Source organism: Aedes albopictus, chromosome 2, assembly GCF_035046485.1.
Source record: "Aedes albopictus strain Foshan chromosome 2, AalbF5, whole genome shotgun sequence".
In the NCBI taxonomy this organism is placed as follows: Eukaryota; Metazoa; Arthropoda; class Insecta; order Diptera; family Culicidae; genus Aedes; species Aedes albopictus.
Genome location: NC_085137.1, coordinates 395418628 through 395435714, shown reverse-complemented (window position 1 = coordinate 395435714; position 17087 = coordinate 395418628). Strand labels below are relative to the sequence as shown.

The 17087-nt window shown below is 39.8% G+C and overlaps 2 protein-coding genes across 5 annotated transcripts in view; both read right to left on the bottom strand.

Annotated features, from left to right (window-relative positions):
* The window catches only part of LOC109413489 (MOG interacting and ectopic P-granules protein 1), a 33045-nt gene extending 26935 nt beyond the window's left edge, over positions 1-6110 (bottom strand). For all 4 annotated transcript variants that reach the window (XM_019687170.3, XM_019687171.3, XM_019687172.3 and 1 more), the window contains exon 1: positions 5706-6110. The gene's annotated coding sequence lies outside the window, so the exon portion shown is untranslated. The remainder of the gene's footprint in view (positions 1-5705) is intronic.
* LOC134286832 (uncharacterized) overlaps positions 1-14765 on the bottom strand; it is a 25439-nt gene extending 10674 nt beyond the window's left edge. The window contains exons 1-2 of the mRNA XM_062848516.1: positions 14698-14765; positions 14336-14618 (exon numbers count right to left, since the gene is read on the bottom strand). Of these exons, the coding sequence (XP_062704500.1) occupies positions 14336-14618; positions 14698-14765 (351 nt within the window). The remainder of the gene's footprint in view (positions 1-14335; positions 14619-14697) is intronic.
* Between the last annotated feature and the right edge of the window lie 2322 nt (positions 14766-17087).

Here is a 17087-nt window from a genome sequence, read left to right as displayed (position 1 = left end):
TTCCGTCGAGGTTTGCGTTTTTTACATCTTTTACACGGGAAATCTTTCACTGTACAGTGTCAATCTATCATGTAACGCCTACGAGTTATGCAAAGCTAACTGTGCCGCACTATCTTCAGAGTAATAAAATACTCTAATCTATCACTCTACGCCAGGTATCCACACACCAATTTGTGAACCCATACCCAACCACATCCCACCAACACATCGACATCCGCATGAATTTGTTCCTACGCAGAGGTATATACTGTCTGTTCTTCTACGTACAAACGATTGTAATCATCACTTCCTTCCCGTTCCCCACATTGACCTGTAACATGACATGGCAGGCGCTATTGTCACCTAAAAATAGAAGATCACCAACACGCAGACACTGAAGATGCCTGATGAGTCCCCGGCAGATATCTAATTGGTACCTTGTGTGAGTGTAGTGTATCTTGGGCATCCAGTTAGCCTAGTGGTTAAGGCTATTTATCGCCAATCCGGAGACGGCAGGTTCGATTCCCGTTCCGGTCGGGAAAATGTTCTCGGCTCCCTGGGCATAGAGTATCATTGTACTTGCCTCACAATATACAAATTCATGCAATGGCAGGCAAAGAAAGCCCTTCAATTAATAACTGTGGAAGTGCTCAGAGAACACTAAGTTGAAGCGAGGCAGGCCAAGTCCCAGTGGGGACGTAGAGCCATAAAGAAGAAGAAGATGAAGAAGAAGTGAGTGTAGCACTGGCGATACTGGAGTAACATCCACGGACGGTCAATCAAGCTCAAGCTCAAGCAGACAGCTTTCACATGGAAAATCTGTCGGACTATAGTCACGCACACGCAAACGTATCCATTGTGTTGAGCACTTTAGCAATAAGCAAGCCTTGATTGTGAGCCTGACCTCAACACAGTGCTACAGTTCAGATGAAATGTACTACCGCATTGGAATTTGTTCTCCAGACATCAAAGGTGTCTCAGCCCCTTGTAGGAGAACCTTATGCTCTTGACTGCAATTGCCGGACAACGGCACAACAAATGCTCCGAGTCTCCTGTATCTATGCCGCAAAAGCGACATAAATCATCTTGAAGTTTTCCAATCTGCTTCAGATGATACCGGCTTGGAAAATTACCTGTTGGAAGGCCAGTATGAGAACTGAAATCTTTTATAGAAAGATCTAAAATTATACAAGTGTTTGGAACGTTCAGCTTTATGAAACGTTTCGACTGACTGCCTCGCATAAGTGGTGTTTTCCAGTTGGATTATATTTTCTTATGTTGAATGTAGTTTAATTCTGAGAGAACATCCAGACACCCCACAAAGTGGTGCCGACCCTACGGATTAATGAGACGATCCAAGTCTTGTTAACAAATAGGCTTCTTCGTTTCCTACAATTCCACAATGCTCTGGAACCTAAAATAGTTTTGCAGCAAGCTAATTGTTGAAGTGACTGAATACACTCCCAAACATGTTTAGAAGTGCCATAGGTAATCCTTGCGCTGATGTTCGGTACACAATCATCATCATCATCAAGCAAATATTACTGCGTTCTAAAATCGGCTGAATTTCAACATGAAAAACTGTAGGTCATTGCCTACTAGATCGTTCAATTTCGAACCTTCAGCGTAAAATACGATTGATCCTGGGTGTAGTTCTGGGCTACCATTTTTCCACAGATTTCGCCCTGGATTAACCACTTCAAACGAGCACTCAAAACCGTATCTTCTGCTCATTCAATCACTACTATTATCGATAAGAGAGTCGATACCGATTGTTTTCAGAATCGAGAGATTCCCTCTCAGGTCACCATCAAAGAGTTGTGTAGTTCTTACTCTTTGCAGTTTCTAGTTGAACAAATTGATGCAGTGTAAGAAGGTGAAGAAAAAAGTGTCAAGCGCTTAGCTTTAGATGGTGTACTTCGCATTACAACAGCAATTGAAATAGTAGCTAATCTTCGATGTTCTACAGTAACTCTGAGTCTCACAATTGCCGAGTAAATCTAGTGGATCATTTTTGGTTTCAAACCCCATTTTCACCAAAAGTTTTCTTACTGATCTATAGAGCACTTGAAGCTTTACCAACTACCTGCTCAAGATGTAAATTCCAATTTAATTTGCTGTCAAGATGTACTCCAAGATACTTGATTGTTCTTGAAAGTTCCAAAAAAGTTCCTTTCAATTCCAAGTTATAAATTGATAATTTTCTTCGTAGTCAAGGGGAATGACATATCCTTTTCTAACCGGAAAATCCACATTTATCCGTTCCTAACCGTCGCTAACCGCTGTTAATTGAGCAGCAGTTAGACGCGGTTACGACGGATAGCAACGGATAAATGCGGATTTTCCGGATAGGGACTGTCCATTAATTACGTAAGGGATTTTTTACGATTTTTCGTCACCCCCTCCCCCCCTTGTAAGATTTTTTGTATGACAACCCAAAAATTTTTGTATGGGGCGTAAGATTTCTCATACCCCCCCTCCCCCCATAAAGCCTTACGTAATTAATGGACAGCCCCATAGCAAAAGCAGTGCCATTCCCCCTTTCCGTAGGGTAAATAACACGATCGTGGTTTTAAAAAGATTTATGTTCAATCCTTCCTTATCGCACCACGAGGAGACTAAATTTAAGGCAGTTTGCAATTAGCGATAACGTTGTCACATTTATCACGAACTAATATGACTATGTCATCATCGGAGCCAATTATTTGGAAGCTCTGTACTTCCAGGTTTTTGAGGAGAACATCAACTGTCAAAGACCACAATAGGGGTGAAAGCACGTCGCTTTCAAGGTTAGATGATATCTCACTTTTTGATAACATTCGTATCTGTCAAAATACGTCATGACATAGCATTCCTCATTGAATCATCAAATATGTTATCGAACGCTCCGTCAATATCAAGTAACGCAGAAGTGAAATCACCTTTGTTTCAAAGGATCTTTCCAATTTGTAACCAACTTATAAAGTGCTGTTACCGAAAATTTGCTCTCTTGATATGCAAATGGACTTTTTGCTAATTATGAATATTTGATATACTCGCCAAGTAGTTTTTCCATTATTTTCAATTTTCATTATGGGTCTGAAGGATTTTAATGAAGCAAATAACTTTGGGATAAAAGTGACTCGCACTTCTCTCCAAGCCGTAGGAATATGACTTAATAATAAGTTTAATCGGATCGGAACAACTTGGTTAAGATATGTCTCAAGATTTCTTCAGCCTGCTGCAGTAGTACAGGAAAAAATCCATCCCTACCCGGCACTTTGAAGGACTCCAAGAAATCAATCGCCCATTCAAACATTCAGAATGCATGCATCACTCCTGGAAACTACGAACACAGTTGATTCATCATCTTCATAAATTTATCATCTCCTGGTTTCATTGGTCTCAGTTTGTGATACATATGTGTTCTGGTATTCAGTGAAAGCAACAAAAGAACACGGAAAGTATGTTTTCATAATTGTTTCTATTTTTTTTTTTCGGAGCTCTTTGTAAAAGAACCGTTCTTTTTTAGGAGTTTCAAGACCTATTGAATAATCTTTAGTGAGGCCTTGCAATCTAGCAATAATCGGAGTACTTTCAATGTTTTCACGTGCTTGCCTCCAATTTATCCTCTTTGATCATCGAATATCCCTATTATAAATTGTGAGGGACTCTATGTATTGTTCCTACTGTTGTGTTATTTTGCCCGGTTCTATAACTTCCGCTTGTCTGTCGCAGTTTTTGCAATTTACTATTCCATCAAGGAACATCTCTATGTGAAGAGCGTTTCTTCGGTGCACAACTGTCCCTGTTTAAACCTTAGTAGGTTATTGGGGTCACTATGACCCACACAGGCACGCTGAACGAACACTACGCTACCGTGGGGCGAAAAACCTAACATCTTAGAAGCGCTTTCTTGAAGCTCATGACGAGAATTAGCAATGGCATAAAAGGTATCAATTCTCGATAAAAGTTTTAAGGTGTAGATCTCCAAGTTAGTCTTCCTGGGATATCTTGTAGTTTCTATGAGTTGACAGCAAGCCTCATATTCAAATAGTAAGTAGATATGATTGTGATCAGATTAAGGAATTTCCTCTGACACATGCCATTTTTATATTTTTATTTCTTTGAGAGTGTAGGGCTACACAATGTTAAATCCAAACCTTTTTGCCTAAAAGCTTCAAAAGTTTTTGAAAACTAGGCACTTTTTGAATTTGAAGAAAGCTATGATGGATTGACACTTTTTGGATCTTTCTCGAAAAAAAATGTTGATAGTGATCAATGCCACTATTTTTCAATTGTAATATTTAAAGATTTTCTATTTCTGTTTAAACCTTTCAGGACGCGCGCCTGTAGGATTCATAAACTGCACCACACTCACGCTGTACACAAGCGAGGTTTTTTTTTTTGGCAGTGTTGTTTTACAACAGCACGAGTTCTGAAGGGTTAAGATATCTCTAATCAGATATATTAGAGTTCATTTGGAATAAAAAGAACGTATTTAGTATTTTCGTGCGAAATTTGTTTCATTTTTCTCTATATGGGTGAAAACGTTGAACCGATTTTATTACGTCGTATCAAGTATCAATATATTGCTAATGAATGATCAAAATTTAATTAAATTTGTTTCACTGGCTTCAGAGATATGACGGTGTTTAAAAATTAGTTGTCTAAAAATAGTGTTTTATGAGAATGGTTCTAACTTCGCGAAGAATTAACCAATCGAGCTCATGTTCCAATGTTGCACATATAATAAATTGACAAACAGTCAAAATTTTAAAATTTTTGATGCACTCTATGAAAAGTTACAGCTTGATATACATTTTTGTGAGGAAAAAAAAAGTTGCCTATCCCAAACATTTTGGACACCCCCTGTATTTATTGTCCCGTATCTCAACTGATTTGCATTTGTGAAATTAATTCAACTTATCATTATAATAGCAAATAACAGCAGAACATACAATAATATACCTTGATGTAGGAATAGGAATATACAGCGTTTGTTCATTAAAGCGGAGACATAACGAAACCATCCCACTACACTTAGTGATTTTTCAAGAACAAGTTGGTTAAATTGTATAGTTTCCAATAACTTATTGAAGGGCTTTCAATGGAAAGCAAACCTGTGCATTTTTGTTGTTTTGTTGCAAAAATTAAGATAATAAATAATTCATAGTACTTACTTGAAGACTTCAAAAGAGAAATAAAAATCCAGTTTCATAAAAACTTAACGTACAAGAAAGATCTTCATAATAAAAACACTCAGATTTTTATAGGTAAATAAATCAAAATCATAGCAGGTATCCTAAAAGAAGAACACTAATAAATGACTATGAAGCACCACAATAATTATTCAGTTATCAATGTCACAGATCACTTCACTTTCAGGATATCGATATCAACATTTCCATATCTTCGAGAACATCACAAAAATCTCTTCCTTTCCTGATAATCCTGGTAGATCTGACAACGCTGACCCAGTGCCAAACATTGCTCGCTCTGGTCCTCCCCAAAGGACGCACACACACACATTCCCACCCAAGACCGCGCGAGAACTGACATTCGATGGCACTAACACTGGCGCAGCTTCTGCCGCCAACATCCGACCGAGTCGTCGTGAATGATCATTGTTGTAGCCTGGCTAGGCTACATGCTTCACTTTTCACAATCGCCAGGGCGACAAGATTCACAAAAATACCCCCTCGACCGCAGCCGAAACCACGGACCTTCACCGAAAAACTGCCTACCTTGCGACAATCTTCACTTTGGTGCACTTTTCATTGCATTCCCGGTGACACTAGATCGGAAAAAGTCGCGTTTTTTATTCACCATCCGCGAGAGAAGAGGTTTCACGAAACTGCACAGAACACCAACTCAACTCACTGACGGACGGCGATTTTGGTTTGGGCCTGATCTTCTTGGTGCGTGTAAGCGCACAAAAACATAAAATGGCGTCGACTTCTCACTCGCTCACTCGCCCAGCACCAGATTGGCTTTTCCAGAGCAGTTGTATGTGTTGCTTGCTGCACACACGGCTGCTGTTCGTTCCTTTTGCTCGCACTACTGACCGAAAGTTACGCGCGGAGAAAGACTAGAAAGAGTCGCACTGTGAACGGTACGAGTGTTTGTCTGTGACTGACGGTCAGACCCGAAGGGTGACGTTTTCTGCAGTTTCTGTTTTGCTCTTCAGTCGGCGGCGGCAAGTCGCAACAGCAACAGGAAGTCGTTGTTTGCTGTTTGCGGGGCGGGCGCGCGTGAAAGGAAGACGGCGCGCGCCATCCAGCGGCGCCTTTTGGCACTTTTTTAGCTTTAGCGCTTGGTGCAAAATGCAATAAAATGATCGGCTAATTGAACGATATTTTCCGGAAAACTCTTCGGAACGGAAGTGGTTGGTAAGGATAATGATCATTTCCGCGCGCCAGAAATCGTTACCGGTCACATGTTCGCTGTACTATGGGGGTGTCTACATCGCATGTATGGATTTTATTCCAACTTCTTCGATAGTTAAGTCAGACGCACCAAGCTGGCGTAGTACAAAATAAGCTTATCACTTTATCACTCTAGGTCATATTGATCCTAACATCTTTTACTAAGTGGGGTTGATATGTAAAACAGATTGTCGTAAATAAATGTCGTTAAATAATGCAATGATTATAACCACAAGGGTCCAGCGGTCCAGCAGCGATCAGTGATAAGAATTCGTTTGTTAGCATCTAGATACTTTCATGAAGGCTCATAACTTTGTTCTTCCTTTTGGCGTTACGGCCCCACTAAACTGGAGTCTGCTTCTCAGCTTGTATCTGAAATTCCACAGTTATTAACTGAGAGCTTTTTTTTCTGTAATGTTCCACTCGAATTTTAAACAGAAATTTCTTCATAATTTTCATAGTGGCTTTCCCAAGATTTCTCGCAGAGGTCCTTCCAGATATTCTTAAGGAGTATCATAAATGCTATGTATCAGGATTTTTCACGAAGTTCCTTAACCGAATTCTCTTTTAGATATCAGCGTCTTATACGTATAAAGGCGAATTTCGTTTGCATTTGCAAGTTACGGGACATAGACCGGATACGTAATCCGTAGAAGGCCTTTTTGCTAGGCCTGCTTCTGTCTTTACCCGCAATCATGTACTTGGTCTTGGTCGAGTTAATCAAGTCAATCCTCGCTATCTCTCAACTTAGAGGAGCATAAGCTTCCCCCACTGCTTTCTACGATCGATGACGATGAGATCAATGTCGTCTGGAAGGCCGAAAAGCATGTGTGACCGTGTGATGAATGTGATTCCTCTGCTCGCCAGACCTGCTTATTGTTCCTTCAATCCATCTAAGATCGCAAATGACGTAGACAATTTGTCTGCGAACCGAACACTTCATTTTGATCCATCCAGTGTTACACGTACCAGCCTAATTATCCGGAAAACCATGTTCTGACATTATCAAAAGCTCCTTTATTTTAACGGAATCGCAAGCTGCCTTGAAATCAATGAATAGATCGAGAGTCTGCAAGGCAACCCGAAATTGGTCTGTACTTTGTTTTTGAGGCATTCACTACCAGTCCGACCTTTTCTGCTTCGCGTTTCAGGCGGGTGTACAGCTCTGCCACTGTTTCAAATGTTCTGGCGATAATGTCCATGTCGTCCGCAAAGCACACAAATTGACCGGATTTTGTAAAAACCGTTCCCCGGCTGTTGAGCCCGACTTGTTGCATCACACCCTCCAGAGCGATGTTGAAGAGTAGGTATGAGAGTCCATACCTACACCTTGTCGCAGTCCCTGGCGAGATTTGAATGAACTGGATAGTTCACCCAAAACCCTTACGTAGTTTTGCACACCGTCCATCGTTGCTTTAATCAGTCTAGTCAGCTTCCCAGGAAAGCCGTTTTCGTCCATTATTCTCCATAGCTCTGTGCGGTTGATACTGTCGTATGCCGCTTTGAAGTCGATGAGTAGGTGATGCGTTGGGACCTAGTATTCACGGCATTTCTGGAGGATTTGCCGTACGGTGGAGATCTGGTCCGCTGTGGACCGGTCGTCGATGAAGCCGGCTTGATAACTTTCCACGAACTTATTCGTTATAGGCGACAGACGACGAAAGATGATCTGGGATAGCACTTTGTAGGCAGCATTCAAAATGGTGATCGCTCTAAAGTTCTCACATTCCAAATGGTTGCCTTTCTTGTGAATGGGGCAGATTACCCCTTCCTTTCACTCCTCCGATAGCTGTTCGGTTTCCCAGATTCTGACTATCAACCGGTGGAGACAGGTGATCATGTTTTCTGGACCCATATTGATGAGTTAAGTTGCGATACCATCCATACCAACTGATTTGTTGGTTTTGAGCTGGTGGTCGACTGCTTCCCGAATAAAAAATACAGTAGAAAAACCGAATGTTGTATTGTAACAGTACTATTTAGAACCATATTGTTACAATAAACACCACTGTAAAATAAAAAATACAAAAACAATAAGATGTAATGTTAGACACCATACAGTGAATTGTAAATGAGATTTTTACAATATACTATACGGGTTGTTAAGTATCGTAACAATATAAAAAAATATTTTTCTCCATATATATTTTTTTACAAAACCATACATTTTATTGTAAATGAATTGTTCGAAATACTGATACGTGGGCTTTAATATACCGTACATTGTATGGTACACGTATGGTTTCAAACAATAAAATGTACCGTAAATATATTGTTTTTAATTGTAATTTCACTACTGGTTATAAATTTAATCATGGTTTTGGAATGGTTCTCTTTTGTTATGTTGTATTGTTTTACATTAGATAAACCATATAATGTTATATTATCTCGTCATGTTCCTTCGATAATGGCAGTTCTAGCCAAACTAACCTAAACTCGTCTAAGTCTGAGTAGCCTCTGATTGCATTAACAGTTGAAGCTTAAGCTCCCATGTCCCACCAGCCAGATAACCGGGTTTTGCAAACTAAGCATTATTTGTGGCAACACTTTGAGCGGCATGATGGAACTATGCCTAGCGCGCTAAGTGTTATTAGACCACTAATGTAGTTGCATGAAGTGGGTGACGAGGTACATAAGTATCATTACCGCGTGCTTAACCATTATTGCAATATTAAGGCTCCAATTTGACTGAACTATGAAATGTGTACATAACAACTCATGAGAAAACTGTCAAGTTCGATTCAACTATAAGTTAGGTTAAAAAGCAAAGAAGTCGTTTCAGTGTCCAGTCCAGTCCTTATGTTAAAAATGTCAAAGATAAATCGCATTTAATTCGGTTGTTGTACAAGGCAATTTCACATGAGAGAAGAAGAGAAAGAATAGTGTTGAACTCATCCACTGATTTACGGTAATCTGGCCTGCGTCTTTCCGGGTTGACCTACATTCGTATTCCTCTCATCGCACTCTACATACCTAGCCCACCATATCTCTTGGATATGCAGTCCTTAGGACACCTGGTTTACCACTTTATTTAAACATTTTATTGACTTTAAATAGATGTTTCAACTTATTCACTTTTTTCTCTTTCATTTCCTTTGCAACAAAAATGTCACGGACATCAACAAAATAAAGCAGGGAAAAAATCATAAACTGAATAAAAAATTAAAAATGCACGGAAAAAGATTGTTTCGGAATAGTGAATGGTTCAAACGTAAGAAAAACAGTATAATATATTGTTACATAAAGATCGGATGTAAATGTATAATAGCTACCAATGTGCAAAGCTTTTAGCGAACCATTGCATTACAATACACTATATTGTAGCTGGTACACTGTATGGTACAGGAATGGTTTTCACCAAATACCCTATGGTTAGTTTTTATCCGGGTTTCCACGTACCCGATGGTTCTCGGTTGCGTCGTTGATGACTGCTTTAACTGTTTTCCAAAACAGTCCTCTAGAGGGGCCAAATCGAGCTCGCCCTCTCGCTTCTGATGTACAAACAGTAATCGTGATGAGATCTGTGGAAACCCAGCTCGACCATTTGGCTGTTGTATTTCTCGTTCCAATAGCGCGGTGACTGCTGCAACCCGTATAATGACTTAAGGAGCTTGCATGCCATGTTCGGAGGAGCCTGGACGCCTTCAGGGACTTCGATGTACAGTGTATCAAACAATTGTCCGTACAGCAATTTTTTGGTCAAAATAATTTTTCATTCAAAGATATGATTTTTATACATCAATCAAATACGCTGAAATTTTGAACAATCATGAACCATATATCAAAGCTCCATTGGTAAAATTTTAAGCTAGATCGAATAAGTTTTCTAAAAGTTATAGAACTTTTAGTAAAACTTATAAGATTTAGGAACACATTTTTAAAACATTATATCTCAATATGTATCGTAAACCGGGGTCAAATCAAGGTCAAATTGATCAGCGGGGTGAAATTGATGATTTGGGTACTACATTGTCTTTCCATACTAGGAACTCTTAAGCGTCGTAATGATCTTAAACTTTTTACGTCATCTGGTTCGTAGATGTCTAGAGATGAGTGTAGACTTTAATTTTTTTAGAATAAAGTTAGTTGTAGTAATAGAGACAGAGAAGAGAATGATTGAAGCGAAAAATATGCGCCTTCTGATAGGCCGACTCAGTGGAAAGCTAGAATGAACAACAAAAGCGAACATACAAAAAGAGCTGCGCATCGTGGATTCAATTCAGTTGATAGACGATAGTGGATACGAACGGACGCACCAAAAGGCAACAGCAATGGCATTTGCAGTACACAGCAGTCCACCACAGAGAGGTTTTAAAGAGTTCCCTCTCTGCGGTCGGTGTTGTGGCTGTTAGAATATCCGCAGCGGTCACGACAATTGGCACAGTAGATTCTCCCTAATATTTGTAAGTATAAATGCATAAAAAAAAACAAACTGGCGAGAAAAAGGACAGTTTTGCTTCTGTTGAAAAGAAGCAGTCTGGCGGAAGGACAGACTTGCTGGAAATTAAAGCAAGCTGGCGAGTAAAAGGACAGTTTTGCGCTAGTAGAAAAATAGCAGTCTGGCGGAAGGACAGACTTGCTGGAAATTAAAGCAAACTGGCGAGTGAAAGGACAGTTTTGCTCCTGTTGAAAAGAAGCAGTCTGGCGGAAGGACAGACTTGCTGGAAATTAAAGCAAGCTGGCGAGTAAAAGGACAGTTTAATTTCCAGCAAGTCTGTCCTTCCGCCAGACTGCTTCTTTTCAACAGGAGCAAAACTGTCCTTTCACTCGCCAGTTTGCTTTAATTTCCAACAAGTCTGTCCTTCCGCCAGACTGCTTCTTTTCAACAGGAGCAAAACTGTCCTTTTACTCGCCAGTTTGCTTTAATTTCCAGCAAGTCTGTCCTTCCGCCAGACTGCTTCTTTTCAACAGGAGCAAAACTGTCCTTCCACTCGCCAGTTTGCTTTAATTTTCAGCAAGTCTGTCCTTCCGCCAGACTGCTATTTTTCTACTAGCGCAAAACTGTCCTTTTACTCGCCAGCTTGCTTTAATTTCCAGCAAGTCTGTCCTTCCGCCAGACTGCTTCTTTTCAACAGGAGCAAAACTGTCCTTTCACTCGCCAGTTTGCTTTAATTTCCAGCAAGTCTGTCCTTCCGCCAGACTGCTATTTTTCTACTAGCGCAAAACTGTCCTTTTACTCGCCAGTTTGCTTTAATTTCCAGCAAGTCTGTCCTTCCACCAGACTGCTTCTTTTCAACAGGAGCAAAACTGTCCTTTCACTCGCCAGTTTGCTTTAATTTTCAGCAAGTCTGTCCTTCCGCTAGACTGCTATTTTTCTACTAGCGCAAAACTGTCCTTTTACTCGCCAGCTTGCTTTAATTTCCAGCAAGTCTGTCCTTCCGCCAGACTGCTTCTTTTCAACAGGAGCAAAACTGTCCTTTTTCTCGCCAGTTTGTTTTTTTTTATGCATTTATACTTACAAATATTAGGGAGAATCTACTGTGCCAATTGTCGTGACCGCTGCGGATATTCTAACAGCCACAACACCGACCGCAGAGAGGGAACTCTTTAAAACCTCTCTGTGGTGGACTGCTGTGTACTGCAAATGCCATTGCTGTTGCCTTTTGGTGCGTCCGTTCGTATCCACTATCGTCTATCAACTGAATTGAATCCACGATGCGCAGCTCTTTTTGTATGTTCGCTTTTGTTGTTCATTCTAGCTTTCCACTGAGTCGGCCTATCAGAAGGCGCATATTTTTCGCTTCAATCATTCTCTTCTCTGTCTCTATTACTACATTAGTTTTGCCTTTTTTTCAGGAATTTGCATTGTATTTCTCATTTAGCTGAAATCATTGCTACTAAACAATCGATTACTAATAGGACATCCCGTGTTTTAACATTTTTGTGGAGCCTTGGTTGGAAAGTTATGTAGCTAATCAGAACATGAAATAGTTAAAAAAAATTATGATTAAATAGTAAGGCCGGAACAAATCTCATTTTCTTCTTTTGTCACTTTGCTCGTTGACTCGTCAAGGGGGAGGGGGGGTTAATAAATATTAAATGTATTTAATGAAAAATTACCCAAACAGTTGGGTTGTTTAGTGAATAAATAGCCTAATCGAAAGAGCTCATTTTTTCGAGTATAACGTGATTTTATTGCATTCCAATACCTTTGTTTTGATGGTTAAATTAACAAAACAGTTTTTATTTTCGTGGATACAATGACAGTTCAATCGATAAAATGACAGTTCGACCCGAACAAAAAATTTTCCCCATACAAACTTTAAATGCATTTTAAAAATAGTTCCCGGAATCCAAAAAATTATGAAATTTTGGATTTCGACTAATTTTTGGGCGGAGAATCTGATTATGAAATAAACTGGATACCCCTAAAGAACCCAATTAGGCAAAATCGTTAAACTCATCCGATTTGTTAAGAAATTTTCTCGACAACTCTAATTTCAGTTCATTTTTTTTTTAATTTTTGAATAATTTATTTGTGCCCCTCAAAATGTCGAATTCCGACCAAAATTTTCCAAGGGGGGGGGGGGGGGGGGGGGTGACATTAGAGAAAATCGAAATTTGTGTCAGCCTAATTTTTTGTGATAGAAATCACTTATTTCAAATGAAATTGCCTACCTAAAGGCGTTTAAGGGGAAATTTCAAAATTTAATTTAGCATTTAAAGTATTAAATTCATTAGTCGTAAGATTTTAAACGCGTTATTCGGTTTTAAAACAGCAAAATTAAGCGGAGAAGGAAATTTTCCTTTCCAACAGATGCTTAATTGTATTATAGCGCCAGCACCAAACCGAATAGCGACGTTTTGACTAGCGACACTTTTCGACAAGCGACACTTTTTTTCAGTACCGGGTGTAGTGCGCTGTGTGCGTTCAATGATGCACTATCATATACGTCACTTCCGACGTATGTTGTAAACAACCCAAAATTAGCAAAACTATTTTTCTTAATTTTTTTTTTGATTTCCAACCAAAATCATAATATGCTGATTAATTTCGCCCCAAAGTGGCATTTCCAATTTTTTGATATTTGGAGTTATTTAACTTGAAGTTTAAATTTGTTGAACAAAATTTTGTCACATGATTCCATGGAGATCCACTGGGTACTGGTTTTACAGAAATTCTTTTGCCAATATTTGAATTGGCACTGATGTTATCCGCATAAGTTGTTTTAAAGTGATCAATTTGACCCCGGATTACGGTACTCGATGAAACTTTTTCATTTTTTTGTGATACAGCTTATACCTAAGGCTTTCATATACAGCTTCGTTTGAGGTTTTATATTCACTACAAAAAATATAAAAAATCTGTATATGTTCAGAGTGTCATTTGGAAATTCATCATATTTTGATCAATAAAAGTGCCAAGTATTTTCAACGTTTTTAAACTCTCTTGATGTAATATTTTTATACAGGAACTACTAAACTACATATAAATAGTAGGTCCTATGTATTTTTCATTCAGTTAATGAACTTTTATTGGTGGAAAACGTTTGGCAGATTATACGTGCGAAATATGGTAAATTTTTAAATATCGTCAACTGCATAAGCACATTTTTCATATTTTTTGTAGTGAATATGAAACCTCTTAAGTAGCTGCATATGAAAGCCTTAGACATCGGCTGTAACACAAAAAAAATTGAAAAAGTTTCATCGAGTACATACTAAGATATAATGTTTTAAAAATGTGTTTAAAAACCTTATAAGTTTTTCTAAAAGTTCTATAACTGTCAAAATGCTTATTCGATCTCGCTCAAAATTTTACTGATGGAGCATTTTTGATTGACGTATAAAAAAGTTAAGAACATTTGAATGAAAAATTATTTTGACCAAAAAATTACTGTACGGACAATTGTTTGATACACTGTAGATTTCCTCCTTGAACTCTCCATGTAAAAACACAGTTTGACGTCCAATTGGAATTGAAAATAGAATCGCTTGTGGACGCCTACCGCCAACACAGTCCGGATGGTTGATAGCTTGGCAACTGGTGCATACGTTTCTTCAAAATCTACACCTTGACGTTGTAGGAAGCCCTTCGCTATCAGTCGAGCCTTGTAACGTACAGCCTGGCCATTCTCGTCCTCCTTCACTCGAAATGCCCACTTGGACTTTAGGGGCTTCACGCCGCGTGGACAGGATGTCATCTTCCACACGTTATTTGCCTTCATGGGCCGTAGCTCATCGTCGATTGCCTCCAGCCAGTTATCACGATCGCTACGCCTCTCGATTTCGCTGAAGCACTTGGGTACATCTGAAGAATACGAGCAAACAGAAGTTGCTCTGCAACCAGTGAAAAAAATCAACAACTTACCGGGGAGCTTGCGCTCCCGTTCGCTGCGCCTCAATGGCGGTTGTCTTCGTCATCAGTGAGGATTTCATCATTACGAGCTTCAATCAACGGCTCTTCAGTTTCGGTATCGGTATCAGGTCCTTGGCGTCCTTCGATTAACGGTTCGTGTAGATCCTGAGTGACTTCCTCCGCGTGACTATAAGGGGTATAACGACTAGTTGACAATTTTTATCTTGCTCGCGATTTTGTTCATAGGGGTAGCATGTTTCTTGAAACTTGACGTCACGAGCAATTGAAATTCTCCTCGTTGTTCTGTCCCATAGACGATAACCGTTCGGGGCATATCCAACCATGACCATTTCACAACTTTTGGCATCCAGTTTCTTCCTTCACTGTCCGGGAATCCAAGAAACATCAGGTTGTCTCGTAACTCAGGAACAAAGAGTACATCCTTCATGATCAGCGGGGTGTTCTTGTTACTGCATCCAGCGATAGTTCCCACAAACTTGGACACCAACGTTTCTCTGTCTTTTGCGACTTGAATTTCGATTGGTTGCTTGAGTCGGTGGCTTTACGAGAATACAGCAACATCATTCACCAGGTGGTCACTTGAACCTGAATCGAGCTTGAACACCAGCTTACCGGCTCGTGGTTTCTCCATCTTGCGACTTGCTATGACATTTTCCGCCTTCCGTTGATCTGCCGAGTTAGCTTCACCACCTTTCTGTCGACAATCTTTCTTCAGATGTCCTCGCTTACCGCACTTGCCTTGAAACTTCGTTGGCTTCCGATTCTTTTCTCCAGAAAACGCTGGGATGCTTTCAAGTGCTGCCACCAAGGGGTCAAACGTATCAGGAAGGGTTTGGAAAAGCAGAATGACCAGGTCGGCTTCCTCGATTCTTGCGCCTGCAGTCTTCAATTGCCGGATCAGGTCTTCAAACACCAGGAGATGCGCCCTCACGGAATCACCGTCCTTGAGCTTCAAACAATTCAGTTGCTTCCTCACCAGGTTTTGAGTGCTGATCGATCGCTTCGCAAAAGTGTTCTCGAGCGCCTTCCACATTTCCTTGGCCGTACGCTTCTCACAACCAATCACCAGACATTCGTTTGCCAAGAAACTGACGATGAACGACTTCGCCTTCCGATCTTGATCCTCAAACTTGATCTTCTCAGCCGGTGCTTCGGGTACATCCTCCGTAATCGTGTTCAAAACGACCACGGGGTCCAAGAACATTTTGACTCGGAAGCTCCAGTGCTGGAAACCTGCACCAGCGTCGAATTGTGGAATACCACTCACAGCTTCTCTCGTAGAGGTGCCCATAACCTTTAGTAGAAACTAAGGAAAAAATCCCTGAACACAGAAAGTCCTCTTGTTTGTGAGACTTTTAGCCAGAATTCTCAATATTGTTGTCAAACATAGCAATTTCCAGTGAAAATCTCAGACTCAGATACACTTTTAGTTGAATCACTAAGAAACATGTTAGGACTTCTTTAGTAGAACTCCATTCAGAAATTTAATTCAATTAGATTCAACATATTGATAGAAATCATTCAACAACATCCAATCAAAATTTATCGAACTGCGAGTCGTTCTCCAAAATGATTAAACAATTAACGTAACTTCAGTGATGACGTGTTTGATAAGCAATATTGCGATCTCTATAACTATAGCCAATATTGAAACTTCGGGCGTGCTGCAATCAATTTGTATTGTCCGGCTATCTTGTGTATTACCGACCATAGCGTAATCAATTTATTATGTGTTCTTAAAATATTTGGTGTACTTGAAATTTATATTTTAGAACAATGCATATTTTAGAACATTGCTAATATTTAATGAGTTTTTATCATTCTTCTAGATTATCTTCATACAACCCGATACAAGTTTTGATAAATTTTATGAAACAACAAAAAACTAACAAAATGTTATCAATCCTAAAATCAAAGTAAAATCACCAACGGTCACTTACGTCACTCTCAAACGTCAAATTCAAATAGCGCTAAATTTCAATAGTTCTTTGACAGCATTGATTCACCTAAAAGTACGAGAAACGGAAATGCCGCGCGATGAGCGCGCGCCGTCCCAAGCTAAAGGGAAACCTCCCTAATGCGGACTTAGTCCTGAAGAACAAACAAACGCCACGAAAAGGGATTTCACTGTTGGGCAACAGCAAGCGACGAATGTAACTACCTTACTGTACATATCCATCCACTCCTGCTATGAACCTGACGTGGTTGATACCTTGATACGGTATGTTTAAGTTGCGTATGGCCCACGTCCTATATGTAGCGGCTCACCGTCATAGACGTTTTAGTATAGTTTAACTAGATGCTCATTATGTAACAATTACACGAGGGGGGTTGATGTTCGATAGAACATGAATTTAAAGAAGCATGACGAATGGCAATAT